General features: G+C 36.8%; 1 protein-coding gene across 1 annotated transcript in view; it reads right to left on the bottom strand.

The window, feature by feature from the left end:
- Positions 1-18,771, bottom strand: part of ADAMTS19 (ADAM metallopeptidase with thrombospondin type 1 motif 19) — a 256,769-nt gene that overhangs the window by 53,386 nt on the left and 184,612 nt on the right. The window contains exon 16 of the mRNA XM_045075551.1: positions 16,548-16,628. Within this exon, the coding sequence (XP_044931486.1) occupies positions 16,548-16,628 (81 nt within the window). The remainder of the gene's footprint in view (positions 1-16,547; positions 16,629-18,771) is intronic.

The raw sequence follows: 18,771 nt of genomic DNA on the forward strand, positions 1-18,771 counted from the left end.
CCTCTTTTTATCCCCTTTCTCCCCCCTCACGATTTGGGATCCTTCTGATTTGGTTAAAGCATATTTTCCTGGGGTTGTTGCCACCCTTTTAGTATTTTACTTGCTCCTTCATATACTCTTATCTGGACAAAATGACAAGGTGGAAAAACTCATCACAAAAAAAAAGAACAAGAGGCAGTACTGAAGGCTAGGGACTTAATCAACACAGACATTGGTAATATGTCAGATCTAGAGTTCAGAATGACAATTCTCAAGGTTCTAGCTGGGCTCGAAAAAGGCATGGAAGATATTAGAGAAACGCTCTCCGGAGATATAAAAGCCCTTTCTGGAGAAATAAAAGAACTAAAATCTGACCAAGTTGAAATAAAAAAAGCTATTAATGAGGTGCAGTCAAAACTGGAGGCTCTCACTGCTAGGATAAATGAGGCAGAAGAAAGAATTAGCGATATAGAAGACCAAATGACAGAGAATAAAGAAGCTGAGCAAAAGAGGGACAAACAGCTACTGGACCACGAGGGGAGAATTCGAGAGATAAGTGACACCATAAGACGAAACAACATTAGAATAATTGGGATTCCAGAAGAAGAAGAAAGAGAGAGGGGAGCAGAAGGTATACTGGAGAGAATAATTGGGGAGAATTTCCCCAATATGGCAAAGGGAATGAGCATCAAAATTCAGGAGGTTCAGAGAACCCCCCTCAAAATCAATATGAATAAGCCCACACCCCGTCACCTAATAGTAAAATTTACAAGTCTCAGTGACAAAGAGAAAATCCTGAAAGCAGACTGGGAAAAAAAGTCTGTAACATACAATAGTAAAAATATTAGATTGGCAGCTGACTTATCCACAGAGACCTGGCAGGCCAGAAAGAGCTGGCATGATATTTTCAGAGCACTAAACGAGAAAAACATGCAGCCAAGAATACTATATCCAGCTAGGCTATCATTGAAAATAGAAGGAGAGATAAAAAGCTTCCAGGACAAACAAAAACTGAAAGAAAGCAAACACCAAACAAGCTCTACAGGAAATATTGAAAGGGGTCCTCTAAGCAAAGAGAGAGCCTACAGGTGGTAGATCAGAAAGGAACAGAGACCATATACAGTAACAGTCACCTTACAGGCAATACAATGGCACTAAATTCATATCTCTCAATAGTTACCCTGAATGTTAATGGGCTAAATGCCCCTGTCAAAAGACACAGGGTATCAGAATGGATAAAAAAACAAAACCCATCTACATGTTGCCTCCAAGAAACTCATTTTAAGCCCGAAGACACCTCCAGATTTAAAGTGAGGGGGTGGAAAAGAATTTACCATGCCAATGGACATCAGAAGAAAGCAGGAGTGGCAATCCTTATATCAGATCTATTATATTTTAAGCCAAAGACTATAATAAGAGATGAGAAAGGACACTATATCATACTCAAAGGGTCTGTCCAAAAAGAAGATTTAACAATTTTAAATATCTATGTCCCCAACGTGGGAGCAGCCAACTATATAAGCCAATTAATAACAAAATCAAAGAAACACATCAACAATAATACAATAATAGTAGGGGACTTTAACACTCCCCTCACTGAAATGGACAGATCATCCAAGCAAAGATCAACAAGGAAATAAAGGCCTGAAACGACACACTGGACCAGATGGACATCACAGATATATTCAGCACATTTCATCCCAAAGCAACAGAATACACATTCTTCTCTAGTGCACATGGAACATTCTCCAGAATAGATCACATCCTCGGTCCTAAATCAGGACTCAGCCGGTATCAAAAGATTGGGATCATTCCCTGCATATTTTCAGATCACAATGCTCTGAAGCTAGAACTCAACCACAAGAAGAAGTTTGGAAAGAACCCAAATACATGGAGACTAAACAGCATCCTTCTAAAGAATGAATGGGTCAACCAGGAAATTAAAGAAGAATTCAAGAAAATCATGGAAAGAAATGATAATGAAAATACAACGGTTCAAAATCTGTGGGACACAACAAAGGCATTCTTGAGAGGAAAATATATAGCGGTACAAGCCTTTGTCAAGAAACAAGAAAGGTCTCAGGTACACAACCTAACCCTTCACCTAAAGGAGCTGGAGAAAGAACAAGAAAGAAACCCTAAGCCCAGGAGGAGAAGAGAAATCATAAAGAACAGAGCAGAAATCAATGAAATAGAAACCAAAAAAACAATAGAACAAATCAATGAAACTAGGAGCTGGTTCTTTGAAAGAATTAATAAAATTGATAAACCCCTGGCCAGACTTATCAAAAAGAAAAGAGAAAGAACCCAAATTAATAAAATCATGAATGAAAGAGGAGAGATCACAACTAACACCAAACTATTATAAGAACAAACTATTATAAGAACATACTATGAGCAACTCTACGCCAACAAATTTGACAATCTGGAAGAAATGGATGCATTCCTAGAAACATATAAACTACCACAACTGAACCAGGAAGAAATAGAAAGCCTGAACAGACCCATAACCAGTAAGGAGATTGAAACAGTCATTAAAAATCTCCAAACAAACAAAAGCCCAGGGCCAGATGGCTTCCCGGTTGAATTCTACCAAACATTTAAAGAAGAACTAATTCCTATTATCCTGAAACTGTTCCAAAAAATAGAAATGGAAGGAAAACTTCCAAACTCATTTTATGATGCCAGCATCACATTGATCCCAAAACCAGACACGGATCCCATCAAAAAAGAGAGCTATAGACCAATATCCTTGATGAACACAGATGCGAAAATTCTCACCAAAATACTAGCCAATAGGATTCAACAGTACATTAAAAGGTTTATTCACCACGACCAAGTGGGATTTATTCCAGGGCTGCAAGGTTGGTTCAACATTTGCAAATCAGTCAATGTGATACAACACATCAATAAAAGAAAGAACCAGAACCATATGATACTCTCAATAGATGCTGAAAAAGCATTTGACAAAGGACAGCATCCCTTCCTGATCAAAACTCTTCAAAGTGTAGGGATTGAGGGCACATACCTCAATATCATCAAAGCCATCTATGAAAAACCCACCGCAAATATCATTCTCAATGGAGAAAAACTGAAAGCTTTTCCGCTAAGGTCAGGAACACAGCAAGGATGTCCATTATCACCACTGCTATTCAACATAGTACTAGAAGTCCTAGCCTCAGCAATCAGACAACAAAAGGAAATTAAAGGCATCCAAATCGGCAAAGAAGAAGTCAAATTATCACTCTTTGCAGATGATATGATACTATATGTGGAAAACCCAAAAGACTCCACTCCAAAACTGCTAGAACTTGTACAGGAATTCAGTAAAGTGTCAGGATATAAAATCAATGCACAGAAATCAGTTGCATTTCTCTACACCAACAACAAGACAGAAGAAAGAGAAATTAAGGAGTCCATTTACAATTGACCCCAAACCATAAGATACCTAGGAATAAACCTAACCAAAGAGGCACAGAATCTATACTCAGAAAACTATAAGTACTCAAGAAAGAAACTGAGGAAGACACAAAGAAATGGAAAAATGTTCCATGCTCCTGGATTGGAAGAATAAATATTGTGAAAATGTCTATTGTACCTAATGCAATCTACACATTTAATGCAATTCCTATCAAAGTACCATCCATCTTCTTCAAAGAAATGGAACAAATAATTCTAAAATTTATATGGAACCAGAAAAGACCTCGAATAGCCAAAGGGATATTGAAAAAGAAAGCCAAAGTTGGTGGCATCACAATTCCGGACTTCAAGCTCTATTACAAACCTGTCATCATCAAGACAGCATGGTACTGGCACAAAAACAGACATATAGATCAATGGAACAGAATAGAGAGCCCAGAAATAGACCCTCAACTCTACAGTCAACTAATCTTCGACAAAGCAGGAAAGAATGTCCAATGGAAAAAAGACAGCCTCTTCAATAAATGGTGTTGGTAAAATTGGACAGCCACATGCAGAAAAATGAAATTGGACCATTTCCTTACACCACACACAAAAATAGACTCAAAATGGATGAAGGACCTCAATGTGCGAAAGGAATCCATCAAAATCCTTGAGGAGAGCACAGGCAGCAACCTCTTCAACCTCAGCCGCAGCAACATCTTCCTAGGAACAACGCCAAAGGCAAGGGAAGCAAGGGTAAAAATGAACTATTGGGATTTCATCAAGATCAAAAGCTTTTGCACAGCAAAGGAAACAGTTAACAAAATCAAAAGACAACTGACAGAATGGGAGAAGATATTTGCAAACAACATATCAGATAAAGGACTAGTGTCCAGAATCTATAAAGAACTTAGCAAACTCAACACCCAAAGAACAAATAATCCAATCAAGAAATGGGCAGAGGAAATGAACAGATATTTCTGCAAAGAAGACATCCAGATGGCCAACAGACACATGAAAAAGTGCTCCATACACTCGGCATCAGGGAAATACAAATCAAAACCACAATGAGATATCACCTCACACCAGTCAGAATGGCTAAATCAACAAGTCAGGAAATGACAGAAGCTGGCAAGGATGGGGAGAAAGGGGAACCCTCCTACACTGTTGGTGGAAATGCAAGCTGGTGCAACCACTCTGGAAAACAGCATGGAGGTTCCTCAAAATGTTGAAAATAGAACTGCCCTATGACCCAGCAATTGCACTACTGGGTATTTACCCTAAAGATACAAACGTAGTGATCCAAAGGGGCACGTGCACCCGAATGTCTTTGTTTTTTTAAAATTTATTTGACAGAGATCACAAGTAGGCAGAGAGGCAGGTGGGGGTGGGGGAAGCAGGCTCCCCGCTGAGCTGAGAGCCCGATGCAGGGCTCAATCCCAGGACCCTGGGACCATGACCCGAGCCAAAGGCAGAGGCTCTAACCCACTGAGCCACCCAGGCACCCCACATTTTAATTTTCTTAATGGTGTCCTTTAATGAGCAATAGTTTCCCTTTTGATTAACTTAAACACATTCATTTTTGGGTAAAGGGGTCGGTATTTTTGTATATCTGTTGTAAAGAAATCTTTGCCACCCACAATGTCTTGACGGTTTTCTCTCATTTTTTTTTAGAAGATTTTATTCATTTATTTATTTATTTGAGAGAGAGAGAGAGAGAGAGATAGTGAGTGCAAGCTTCAGAGCATGTGAGTGGTGAGGGGTTGGGCCAGAAGGAGAGGGAGAGAGAATCTCAGGTAAACTCCTGACCAAGCCTGGAGCCCCATGTGGGAGCTAGATCCCAAAATCCAAGATCATTAACTGAGTGGAAACCAAGAGTTCCACACCCTCAACCAACTGGGCCACCCAGGTACCCCTCTCTTATGTTTTTTGCTAGACGTTTTAGCGTTTTAGCTTTTTTGTGTATATCTCGAATCCATTTTGAGTTAATTGTTGTGTATGATAAGAGGTAGGAGTTAAAGCTCAGTTTTTGCCCCTCACATTAATACCCAATTATTCCAGCATTACTTTCCAACATATTTAAATAACACAGAAAAAGAAAAATATCTTTTTCTGTGTTATTTAAATATGTTGGTTGGAAGTCAGTTCATGTCCCTATTTAATGTTTGATTTCACTATGACAATAGATTTGTCAATTTTTGCCTAAGAGCTTTTAAGCTGAATTCCTGGGTTTATACAATTTTAAAATTATAATGTCTTAAAGAGGAATTAAGCTATTTTTTAATTATTCTGTGAGTTCTTTTTAACTCAAATAATGCATTTTCCTTTAAAATGAGTTCTGACTTGGGTGCCTGGGTAATTCAGTTGGTTAAGCATCTGCCTCCAGCTCAGGTCATGATCTCAGAGTCCTGGGATTGAGTCTTGTATCTGGCTCCTTGCTCAGCAAGGAGCTTCTTGTTTCTTCTTCTGCCCCTCTCCCAGGTCTCTCACGTACGCTCTGGTGCTCTCTCTCTCTCAAAAATGATTTAAAAACTCTTTAAAAACAGTGAGTTCTGACTTACATTACTTTGGCTCTATCAGAATTCTTTTTGTTTGTATTTTTTTCTAGTATAGTTTTCCATTCTTTGATTTTTAGTTTTTTTGAATCTTACATGAACACCATATACCTGAGTTACTTTTTAAAAATCCAGCCTGATAATTTTTGTCTTTTAAACAGAAATTTTAGTTTTTAAATGTTTAAGATTGTTGGTATGTTTTGTTTTATTTATACCATCTTATTTTATGCTTTCTTTTCTCCTTTTTGCTGTGTATTTCTGTTATTTTTCTCCTAATCTTGTAGTCTTATTGATTGAATTTTGAAAATTTAATTTTAAAAATTATATTTGGTTATTTGACTATGTCTTTTAGTCAATTTTGTTTATTCTTATTTTTAAATCCATTTTTCATATTTTAAAACTTCACTGTTTTTGTATTTTCTGTATATGATCCAAATACATATCTAATTCTGCTCTCCCTTATTTTTTACTGCATCTATTTCCTTTTGTCTTTCCTGAACATTTTTTTACCACAAAATTATATTTGTTGAACCTTATAAAATTCCTTTGAGGCCTGGTTTGAAAGTGCATTATTTCATTTTTTTTTTTTTTTGACAGAGAGAGATCACAAGTAGGCAGAGAGGCAGGCAGAGAGAGAGAGAGAGAGAGAGAGAGGAGGAAGCAGGCTCCCTGCTGAGCAGAGAGCCCGATGCGGGACTCGATCCCAGGACCCTGAGATCATGACCTGAGCCGAAGGCAGCGGCTTAACCCACTGAGCCACCCAGGCGCCCGAAAGTGCATTATTTCAAAAAGGATTTGCATTTGTATATGCCTGCCCCCTTGGTAATTCATTAAAATAAACGTCTTGGAGTTTTGGACTTCCTAGTTGGGTAAATTCGTGCTATAACGCCATAGAGCATTTGCTTTGGGTTTGGAATCTTAAAGGAAGTTCATTTTCTACTTCCACTGAGTACCAAAGTTAATACATACACATTTCCTTTTGTTCTCCTTTTATGGTGCAAATGCATTTCTATGTCTCCTTCACACTGAGCTTGTAGTCCTTTGGGGTCTTGCTTTATGTAGGTGTCTCTTTTTCAAGCCTCTACTTTATAAAGCCTCAGGCTTTGTTTTCTGTCCACGGTCTGCCTTGGTGCTCAAAATCTAAACTGGTCACCAGGTTTAATAATAAGTGAGATTTCAGTCAGGCTAATATACTGGTTTCCTGTTCTAACTTTGTTTTTAGTGTGTGAGTGTTCCTTAATTTCTTTTCATTTTAGAAGTAACTTTAAAATGTGTTTTTTTCCCCTCCTCTTCTAATTTGCTCAACATTTTAAATTTTTCTTAATGAAAAGTTTTTCCATAGTGGTTTGTATGCAAAACTGCAGGCGAGGTAAGTGGACCCATATGACCTTTATTTTTTTAGGCTTTTAAATGTCCTAAGCTATAATGATTTTTTTAAAGCTATAATGTATAGTCCATCTGAACTCCTACCCATTTTAGACTTTCTCATTAATTTTTAACAAAACAATTGAGCCATGATATTCAGAGGTACAGATACTGATTATGTATAAGAATACAACTCAGAAAGTAATGAAAAAGAATAATTGTATTGGGAGGTATTTAACTGTCCCCTTTGAGATAATATATAGCTTTATGTAGATGAGTTAATTTGTTAAAGAATGATCAGCTTGCCAGGAAATAATCTATTTTTCCTTATGCTATTTCAGAAAAAAGATGATTTTTCAATAACTTCCTTCCAGTGCCTGAAGAGGTCTTTAAGAAATGTGCTTTATGATATGTATTCTCTATAATTGACTTGAAATTTAATATTTGAGACTTAAAATCTAGGATTTAAATACTGCATCATTTTTTCCCCAAATTTGTCCCCAACCATGTGTGCTAGCTCACTAAATGCCATTTATTTGCCCAGGTGTTTAATCCAGAAACCTAAAAGTCATCCTTGAATCTTGTCTTCTATCAACACATCCATTTGCAAAAGTTTCATGTGCTCAACTTCTTCAGTGTCTCTAGAAGTTATTGGGTTCTTTCCATTCCCATTCTTTGATAGGATTATGCAAGTGGTCACTTTGTCTTCATTCTTGCACCCTTCCCTTAATTCATCAGGAAAAGTGATTTCCTCAGTTGAGAAGAAAACTTAGTGGGGTTCTTGAATAAATATGGCAACACATTATATTTTCAACCCTAATCTCTTTAGTAGCATTTATGAGTGTTCAAAAGCACTCATGCTGTTTCCTTGTAAAGTAAAAGACCCTAGAAACTTATGCCTAATTCTAAGTACAAAGAAAACTGACAATAATGAGGCCAGATACTTAACATAGACATGTGATTCCATGTTAAATTAATTTTCTTTTCAGAAGAAAAAGTAGTTTGGATATTTATGTTTAGAGATATGCATCAGGGAAAGAAGATGGGATCTGGATGAACTTAAGAGAAGAAAACTATCTTTTCATAATTTGTATTCGCCTGAGTTAGCTGTACACAATTGATCTCATTAATTAAGACAAGGAGGAAAGAAGGGAGTTTGGGGGCAAGTTCAAAGACAACGTGTTCATATATGACATGTACCCTAAAATCACAAGTGTATTACTGTGAGACACTATGAATAAAAAAGAAAAAGTAAAAAGGAACACTAGGAATCAGATACTATGGCCACACTGCCTGGTTTGAAATTCAAGATCACAGCTTTTTTAGATGTATGATCTTGGGAAAGAAACTTAAAACTCTCTTGTCCTCTAGTCTCTGATTAAAGAAATATATATATAGTGATGTCTACTTCATAGAGATGTGAAGATTCACTTAACAGATATATTTAATGAACTGGCCCATGACTAATTACGACACAAGTATGAACCATCTTTTCTTAATTAAAATTCACTCATAAAAAGTCTTTATTATTTTCTGTGTGCCAGAGTGTGCTTGAGTTTTTCCTAGTGAAGCTCTGTGCAACAGGATCTCTGCCTTCAGAATTAACCATGGAGATCCACAGTGTAAAAGCCCACATATGGACAGATTAGACAGCTCAGACAATGATGGTGATAAATACTCAAAAGGAGAGTAAGCAGGACAGGGCGGCAGTGGTTATGGAGAGAAAGTGATACATTTGAGTAACTGACAGAACTCACTGATGTATTAACATGGTAAAGACAGTCATCAAGGAGAACTAGTGCTGGTATAAACTACTGGATAGAAATTAGGGACTGTGGTGATATAAATAATGTCCCACAAGAAGGTAACCATGTCCTAAAAAATAGACACCATACATAGAACCTTCTCTGCCCACAAAAGGATCAAGTTAGATTAGAAATCTGTCACAGGGAAAACTGGAAAATTTACAAATGTGGAAATGAAACAACATACTCAAAAATCCAGTGGATCAAAGAAGAAATTATAAGGGGAAGTTAGAAAAAAATCTTGAGACAAATGGATATGAAAACCCAACTCAGTAAAATGCAGAGGAGACAGCAAACGAAGTGTGATAGGGGAAATTTAGAGCAACAAACACATGAAAAGAGAAGACAGATCTAGTGGTGCTGGGTGGCTCATTAGGTCTCTGACTCTTCATTTTGGCTCAGGTCATGATCTCAGGGTTATGAGATGGAGCCGTGCATCAGGTTCCTCACAAAGCATGAAGCTTGCTTAAGATTCTCTCTCTCCCTCTCCTTCTGCCCCTACCTCCCCCCGCCACATGAGTGTGCCCTCTCATTCTCTTTCAAAACAAAAATAAAAACAAAAAACAAACAAAACAAAACAAAACCAGCTCAAATTAACAACCTAACTTTATAACTTTAAGGAACAAAACTTTAGTTGTATTGTCTAAGAAAGCAAAAAAAAAAAAAAAAAAAAAAAAGAGAGAAAGACAACTAAAAAGTCAGATATGAAAGTGGGTATATTACAGCTGATACTGCAGAAATAAAAAGGATTATAAGAAAGTTATTATAAATAATCCTCAGATTATAAGAAAGTTATTATAAATAATCCTCACACCAGTCAGAATGGCTAGTATCAAACAGACAAGAAATAACAAGCTTTGGTGAGGATGCAGAGATAAAGAAAACCTCGTGCACTGTTGGTGGGAGAATAAACGGTGCAGCCACTCTGGAAAACAGTATGGAGAGTCCTCAGAAAATTAAAGATAGAAATTCCATATAAGCCAGTAATTCTACCTTTGGGTATTTACCCAAAGAAAATGAAAACACTAATTCTTAAAGATATCTGCATCCCAGTGCTTACTGTGTTTATTGCAACACTGTTTACAATATCTAAGATATGGAAGTAACCTGTGTCCATCAATAGATAAATGGATAAAGAAGATACAGTGTGTGCATGTGTGCGTGTGTGTAACAGAATATTACTCACCCATAAAAAACGAACTCTTCTCATTTTTGACAACACAGGTGGACCTAGAGGATATTATGCTCATTGAAATAAGTCAGACAAAGAGAGACAATGTGATTTCATTTATATGTGGAGTTACAAAGAAGCAAACAAAAAGAGAAATGGAAACAGACTCATGAACACAGAGAATACACTGGAAGCTGTGGGTGGTAGAGGGATGAATGAAATAGTAAAGAGGATTAAGAAGTACCAACTTCCAGTTACAAAATAAGTTATGGGGATTAAAAGTGGAGCATGGGGATATAGTCAAGTTCACTAAAATAACTGTATGGTGACAGACGGCAACTTCATTTGTCATGGAGAGCCTTGTGCAATGTATAAAACCGTTAAATCACTATATTGTGCACCTGAAACTAATATAACATTGTACCTCAACAAAAATTTTAAAAATCTGTATGCTAACAAATTGTATAACCTAAATGAAATGTACAAATTCCTAGAAACACAAAGCTTACAAAGACTGAATCACAAAGAAATAGAAATCCTAAAAATATCTACGATTAGTAAGGACACCGAATCAATAATCAAAAATATCCCCCCAAAAAGAAGCGATGGATGTTATGGTTGCACTGGCAAACTCTACAAAACGTTTAAAGAAGAACTAACATCAATCTTCATATTCTCCAAGAAGTGAATTGGAGGGAAGACTTCCTAACATACAGTTTGAGGTGTAACTCATTCTTTGCTACCAAAGCCAGACAAAACACACAGATACAAAAACAAAACTACAGACCAATTTCTCTTATGAACACCGACATAAAAATTCTCAATAAAGCAGCAAACCGAATTCACAAACATAAAAGGCATTCAAATCAGAGAAGAAGAAATACAATCATTTCTGATTGCAGATGATACATCTTCCTTCTATGTAGAAAACCCTAAAGATTCTACACACACATACAAGAGAGCCTGTTTTAAAAGTCGCATGATACAAAGTCAACACAAAGAAAGGTAGCTGCATTTCTATATATTAGCAATGTAAAATCTGAAAAGGAAATTAAGAAAGCAACCCATGTACAATAGTATCAAAAATAATTAACTCAATTGAGAGGGTAAAAGACTTACACAATAACAAAAACCAGAACACACTCCTGAAAGAATTAAAGAAGACATAAATAAATGGAAACACATCCCAGGTTCATGGATTGGAAGACTTAGTACTGTTAAGATGTCAATGTTATCAAATTTTGATCTACAAATTCAGTGCAATCCTTAGCAAATTTCCAATGGCCTTTTTTACAGAAATAATTAAACCTTTCTAAAATTCATATGGAATTTCATGTAACCCTGAATAACCAGAACAAACTGGAAAAAGAGGAACAAAGCTGGCAATTCACACTTCCTGTTATGAAAACTTACTAGAAAGCTAATGTAATCAAAACAGTGTGCTGCTGACATAAAAACAGAGATATACATAAACAATGAATGCTGGAACACTGAAAAGAAACAAAATAAAATAAAATGAAAACAAAACAAAAAAACAGATATATAGACAAATGGAATAGAATAGAGACTTCAGCATACTTCAGCATATGCCTTTGCATACGGAGCCAAATGACTTTCTGCAAGGGTGCCAGGATTGTTCAACAGAGAAAGAACACTCTTTCTATCAGTGGTACTGGGAAAACGGAGTATCCACATGCAGAAAAATGAAGTTGTACACTTGACTAACACTATCTACAAAAATTAACTCAAATGGATCAAAGATCTAAATGTAAGACCTGAAACCATAAACGTCTTAGAAGCAAACATAAGGCAAAAGCTTTACAATATTGAATTCGGCAGTGACTCCTTGGACATGACATCAAAGGCACAGGTGACAAAAGAAAAACAGATAAACTTCATGAAAATAAAAAACTTTTGTGTATCAAAAGATACCAGTAACAGAATGGGAAAAAAATTTTGAAATCATTTATCTCATAAGGGGTTAATATCCAGAACATACAACGACCTCCTAAAACTTATCGTCATCAACAGCCACAATGAATCAAGTAACTTATTTCAAAAATGGACAGAAGACTTGAATAGACATTTCTTCATAGAAGATATGTCAATGACCAAGAAGTACATGAAAAGATTTTCAGCTTCACTAATCATTAGGAAGGTGCAAAACAAAACCACACAAAAAATCACCTCACACCCATTAAGATGGCTACTACCAGAATAAAGGGAAAACCACAAGAGTTGGTAAGAGCTGGGGCACTGGGTGCCTCAGTCAGTTAAACATCTGTCTTCGGCTTAGGTCAAGATCCCAGGGTCCTGGGATTGAGTCCTGTGTGGGACTCCCTACTTAGTGGGCAGCCTGTTCTTCTCCCTCTGCCCCTCCCCACTGCTACTGTTTGCTCTCTCTCTCTCTTGCTGTCTATCTCTCTCAAATAAATAAATAAAAACTTTTTTTTTAAAGAGTTAGTAAAAAATACAGAAACTGGAACCCTTGCACACTGTTGGTGGTAATGGAAAATAATGCAGAACTGTGGAAAAGGGTGTGGCCATTCAAAAAAAATGAGAAATAGAATTACCATAAGATACAGAAATTCTACCTCTGGGAATCTATTCAAAAGAATGAAAAGCTGGATCTTGAAGAGACATCTGTACAATCTATACACCCATGTTCACAGTAGTATTATTCACAACAGCTAACAAGTGGAAGCAGCCCAAGTATCCATGAATGAATGAATGAATAAGCAAAATGTGGTCTATGTATATAATGAAATATTATTTGGCCTTAAAAAGGAAAGAAATTTTGACACATGCAATAGCATGATTAATTATTGAGAACATTATCTTAAGTGATATATGATAGTCACAAAAGAACAGCTATTATTGTTATGAAAGAACAAAAGAAGAGATTCTGCATATAGAGAATATCCACATGTGCAGAGTGGTCAAATTCATGAAGATAGAAAGCCTTGGTGGCTACCAAGGGATGGGAGGAGAAGGGAATGGAGTGTTACTGTTAATGGAGACAGAGTTTCAGTTTTGCAAGATGAGAACCATTCTGGAGTTGGATGGCAGTGGTGGTTGTAAAACAAAGTGATACACTCAGAGCCACTGAAATGTACACTTAACATAGTTAAGATGGTAAATTTTATGTTGCATGTATTTCAACTCAGTTAAAAAATAAATGCTATTAATGAAAAAAAAAGATACCAATTTCTGAATCCCTGGAACCTACAAATGCCAACTTATATGGCAAATAAATAAATAACTTGGCAGATATTGTTAAGGATCTTGACATGGGGAGATTATTCTGGATAGTCCAAGTGGGTCTGAAATACAATCACATGTGTCCTTATAAGAGGTAGGAGGAGAGAGCTTTGAAGACAGACAAACAGGAGATGTCAAAGACACTAGGGAGGCAGGCAGTGGAATGATGCAGTCACAAGCCAAAGAATGCTAGCCACTGCCAGGAGCTGGAGAAGGCAAGGAATAGGATCTCCAGAGAGAGCACAGCTTTGCAGATGCCTTGATTTTTGGTCCAGTGAAACCATTATGGCCTCCAGAACTGTGAGAGAATATGTTTAAAACACTAGATGAGTGATACTTGATAGAGAAGTCCTAAGACACTCATACAGTGACACAGATTATAGTGGGGTAAACTGAAGGAGGAAGAAGTTTCAGCATGGGGTGGGAATACAATTTTTGACTTAGACTTATTATTTCTGAGGTACACAAGAAATTTGATAATTTATACCCAATAAACATGTCAAGCAATGGAGCTAGATGGGATACCCTAGGGAGACAAGACAGCAAGAAAGGGGGCAGGGCCCAGGCTTGAAACCCACAGTACGGGAACATAGAGAAAACATGTAGGGGAAGAGAATCCATTGGAAGAGACCAGTAAGGGACATCCAATGAAGCAGGGAGCCTCAAGTCTTCCAGGTCAAAAGAAGAAAGTATTGAATGAATGGTGACCATTGGATGTATTAATATGGAGGCATTTATTGACCTTATATTAACTCCCTTTGACAGAAGGGAGACAGAAACAAAACTGGATTGGTCGAAGAGCCTAGGAAGTAAGGAATTAGAGCATGGAGATGCCCCATTTGTAAAACTGGCTGGTTCTTTTAGCCACATTTGTTAAGTTATTAAAAATCATAGTACATTGTGGTTTTGATTTGTAATTGCACTATTGGGTATTTACCCTAAAGATACAAACGTAATGATCCAAAGGGGCACGTGCACCCGAATGTTTATAGAAGCAATGTCCACAATAGCCAAACTATGGAAAGAACCTAGATGTCCATCAACAGATGAATGGATCAAGAAGATGTGGTATATATACACAATGGAATACTATGCAGCCATCAGAAGAAATGAAATCTTGCCATTTGCGACAACATGGATGGAACTAGAGCGTATCATGCTTAGCGAAATAAGTCAAGCAGAGAAAGACAACTATCATATGATCTCCCTGATATGAGGAAGTGGTGATGCAACATGGGGGCTTAAGTGGGTAGGAGAAGTATCAATGAAACAAGATGGGATTGGGAGGGAGACAAACCATAAGTGACTCTTAATCTCACAAAACAAACTGAGGGTTGCTGGGGGGAGGGGGTTTGGGAGAAGGGGGTGGGATTATAGACATTGGGGAGGGTATGTGCTTTGGTGAGTGCTGTGAAGTGTGTAAACCTGGTGATTCACAGACCTGTACCCCTGGGGATAAAAACATGTTTATAAAAAATAAAAAATTAAAAAATAATCATAGTACAAGGGGTGCCTGGGTGGCTCAGAGCGTTAAGCCTCTGCTTTCAGCGCAGGTTATGATCTCAGGGTCCTGGGATCGAGCCCAGCATCGGGCTCTCTGCTCAGTGAGAGTCTGCTTCCTCCTCTCTCTCTCTCTCTGCCTATCAAATAAATAAATAAAATTTTTTAAAAAAATCATAGTACAATATCAAGTTTTACATAATATGAGAACATTCCATTTGAGGCATCCATATTCCTTTCCAGTTTGGAAAAAAGAAAACATATTCCCACATGTAAGAGCCAATTATTGGCTATTGAATGAATATCCTGAAATTGTCCAGGTTTCGCACAGTGTCTTCAAAAACCGGGGATTAGTTTTAATCACACTTTGGATTATCTGGGATGATTCACTTGCACTTAAAATGAATTTAAAAACCTAGCTGGTAAAGGTAAATGAAATGTAATTAATTAGTAATAACAAACTAATGAGTGTGTCACATGACAAAGGATTTCTTTCACTGTCCCCTTTCCTCATATTTTTTCTACTCCTAGAAAGCAAACCCTAATGAGAAAAATAATTCAATCCAAGAGCAGACTATTTTTAATGTTGCAAAGTAGAAACAATCATATAATGTTGGGTTATTTTCCATGTACAAAGTGTTTCCCTTGGGATATTATTTCTTTTGAGAAAGAATAATGAGAACATTATTTCTGTTAAGAAAAAAAGAGACATGTGGGCTTTCTTTAAAGATAATGTAAATACAATGTTTAAATTCTGGGAGAAGCTTTACTCTTTTATCAGACCTAATCACATTAGATCCCTTTATCCAGGGATGCCATGACTATAGACAATCATTTCACATGACTTAATGGGTTTCTAATTTTGATATATAAACAATACATATTTTGGCAACTGTGTATTTTCTTTTACATATTTAAAATCACTAACTAGCCTAATTAAAAGAGCTGAAACAATTCTTTCCACATACAACACTAAAAAATTTAAAATACTCTCTTCATAGGTGAAAATACCTTAAGTGAGGCAAGAGACAGTTCCCCTTAAGAGATTAAATCTGTTCAGTATATCAGAATGTTTTTGAGAATCCCACAAGATTTTCTATTTGTAAAGTAATCATTCATATATATGTATATATATACACACATATATGCATTTGCACATGCAATAAATATATATGTGTATGTATGTATGAAACAAATATATTTATGAAATATATATGTGCATATGTATGAAATAAAACACACCTAAACCCTCCAATGAATTTTTTTTTTAAAACATGGACTAACATGTGGAAGCAATTTATACTCTCCCAAAAACATAGACAACCAGATTGCTTTTGCTCTGGTAAGTCCCTGGGAGAGAAGGAAAGAAATTCCTACTTGATATGACAGGAGGTGCTTCCTGGGAAATTCAAACATGTAACTAGAAACATATTGATGTCCTCGTCATCAGACAACTGTCAGGGTGGAGGGAGGGGGACTCGTACTTGGATTGGCTCTGTGTCAGGTTACCTAAATAGCTATGTGCCGGCTTTTCCTCCACAACTTTGATTCTTCTTGCTCCAGCAGGTATCACCAGCACTTCTACATAACCTGTAAGAGTCAATAAAAGAAGAAATAAATCACGAGTTCTTTTAAGATCTCTTTTCTTAATTGACTTGTCCCCCCCCCTTTCCTTTTGGTTTTGGTTTTTGCTATGAAATTTCAATAATACGCAAAGAAAGAAAGTTGTATACAAAAGCTGTCATAATTTCAAGTGGAGAATTTTCTTGGAAATATGTTGAGTCTATGGCACTATTATAAGGGAAAGCAGGTAATTGTATGTTATGTTAAAAAAAAAAAAAGCGAAGTTCATTGATAGCTTATGAAGTAGAGTGAAAAAAAGCACAATTGTCCAGCCCATTCAGAAACACAGTAGATCTTGGAACAAAGCAAATAGCCTCAGATTTTGTTCATGAAACCCCTTTAAGTTAGAATGTGTGGGGAAGAAGGAAAAGCAGCTGGAGAGAATACAGCTGGCGGGATCAGGTCTCTGGGTGGCTGAGTGTAGGACAAGAGAGACCAAGTACTCCCTTAGGAAACTAACAAAGGGTTTGGAAACTGGGGCTGAAGACAAATAAGTGTCAGGCCACACCAAGAAATCTGGCGTATCAAGGTGAATTGGGATAAATCAGAGGGGGAGACGAACCATGAGAGACTGTGGACTCTGAGAAACAAACTGAGGGTTTTGGAGGGGAAGGGGGTGTGAGAATGGGTGAGACTGGTGGTGGGTATTATGGAAGGGATGTGTTGCATGGAGTACTGGGTGTGGTGCATAAACAATGAATCTTGGAACACTGAAAAAATAAAATTAAATTAAAAAAATAAAAAATAAAAAAACAGCTAGAAGGAAGACACATGTAGATGTTTCTTAGGAAAGATTTTTCAGCAGACGATACGAATGTAATAAAATGAAATAAGATAATAAAATAAAATGAGACAGAAGAGAGTGTGCAGAAGAAGTAAAAATTAAGACTTTAGTGCAGAATAGTGATAGAGTAGACACCTTATAGCTGAATAGTTACATCTTAAATTATAAAACATATGATATATATAATAATATTTAATATTCTTCTCAATATCTGGGTAGTTCCATATATCTGATGAGAGTCCAACTTCAAAGTTAGGGGGTGTTTTTTGGAATTTTTAAAAAAGTTTTTATTTAAATTCCAATAGATAACATACAGTGTAATATTAGTTCCAGGTGTAGAATTTAGTGATACATCACGTACATACAACACCCAGTGATCATCACTACAATTACCCTCCTTAATGTCCATGGATGATGGGCAAAGTTAGTTTTAAAAAGGCACAATAGGGGTGCCTGGTGGCTCAGTGGGTTAAAGCCTCTGCCTTCGGTTCGGGTCACGATCCCAGGGTCCTGGGTTCAAGTCCTGCATCAGGCTCTCTGCTCAGCAGGGAGCCTGCTTCCTCCTCTCTCTCTGCCTGCTTCTCTGCCTATTTGTGATCTCTGTCTGTCAAATAAATAATTAAAAAATCTTAAAAAAAATAAAAATAAAATAAAAAGGCACTATAACGAATCCCAGAATTGTCATCTGTTGCCTAATTATTCAAATTCCTGAAAAGGTTTACAATTATTGGTATATAGCCAAAGGTAGCATACACCCCACCTGGGGGCAGTGGCTGGAATTTGGGGCATGAGCTTTTCAAATAATAATTTCTATTAGCAAATGCTGCTCATCCAATTTAACCATTTTTAGTAACACCAAACCACACAAGCACTATCACTTTGATACATGAACAAAATAGGCAGTAATGAAAATAGAAACAAATGCTTACTGCCAATGTATACACAAAAGTACAGTAAGAAGATCTGGGCACTCAGTGAGCTCATAATGAAATTGGGAAGAAAAGGCAAAAATACCTTGCACAAATATGACTTCAAAAAACTTCCAAAATTATGTAAAAGAGATCATATGCAAGATGATATGGTTAATTCCCTGTTTAGGAGTATAAACCCATGTTTCAACTGTCCTCTTAACCTGATCACATCTCACTCGAAAGGTTCACTGCTCTTTTTAATTCATAGAAGTGGGATTTTTTTTTTCTTGTTTTCCTTTTAAAGTGTTATATACATGACTCATGTTTGAGAAACACTAGCATCAGCCAGAATCACTCTAATTCACAAAACATTTCAGAGAGTCAAGAAGGGGGTGGGATTATGGACATTGGGGAG

The sequence above is a fragment of the Mustela putorius genome, unplaced genomic scaffold (genome assembly GCF_011764305.1).
Source record: "Mustela putorius furo isolate JIRA1106 unplaced genomic scaffold, ASM1176430v1.1 tig00000145_pilon_pilon_pilon, whole genome shotgun sequence".
Lineage (NCBI taxonomy): Eukaryota > Metazoa > Chordata > Mammalia > Carnivora > Mustelidae > Mustela > Mustela putorius.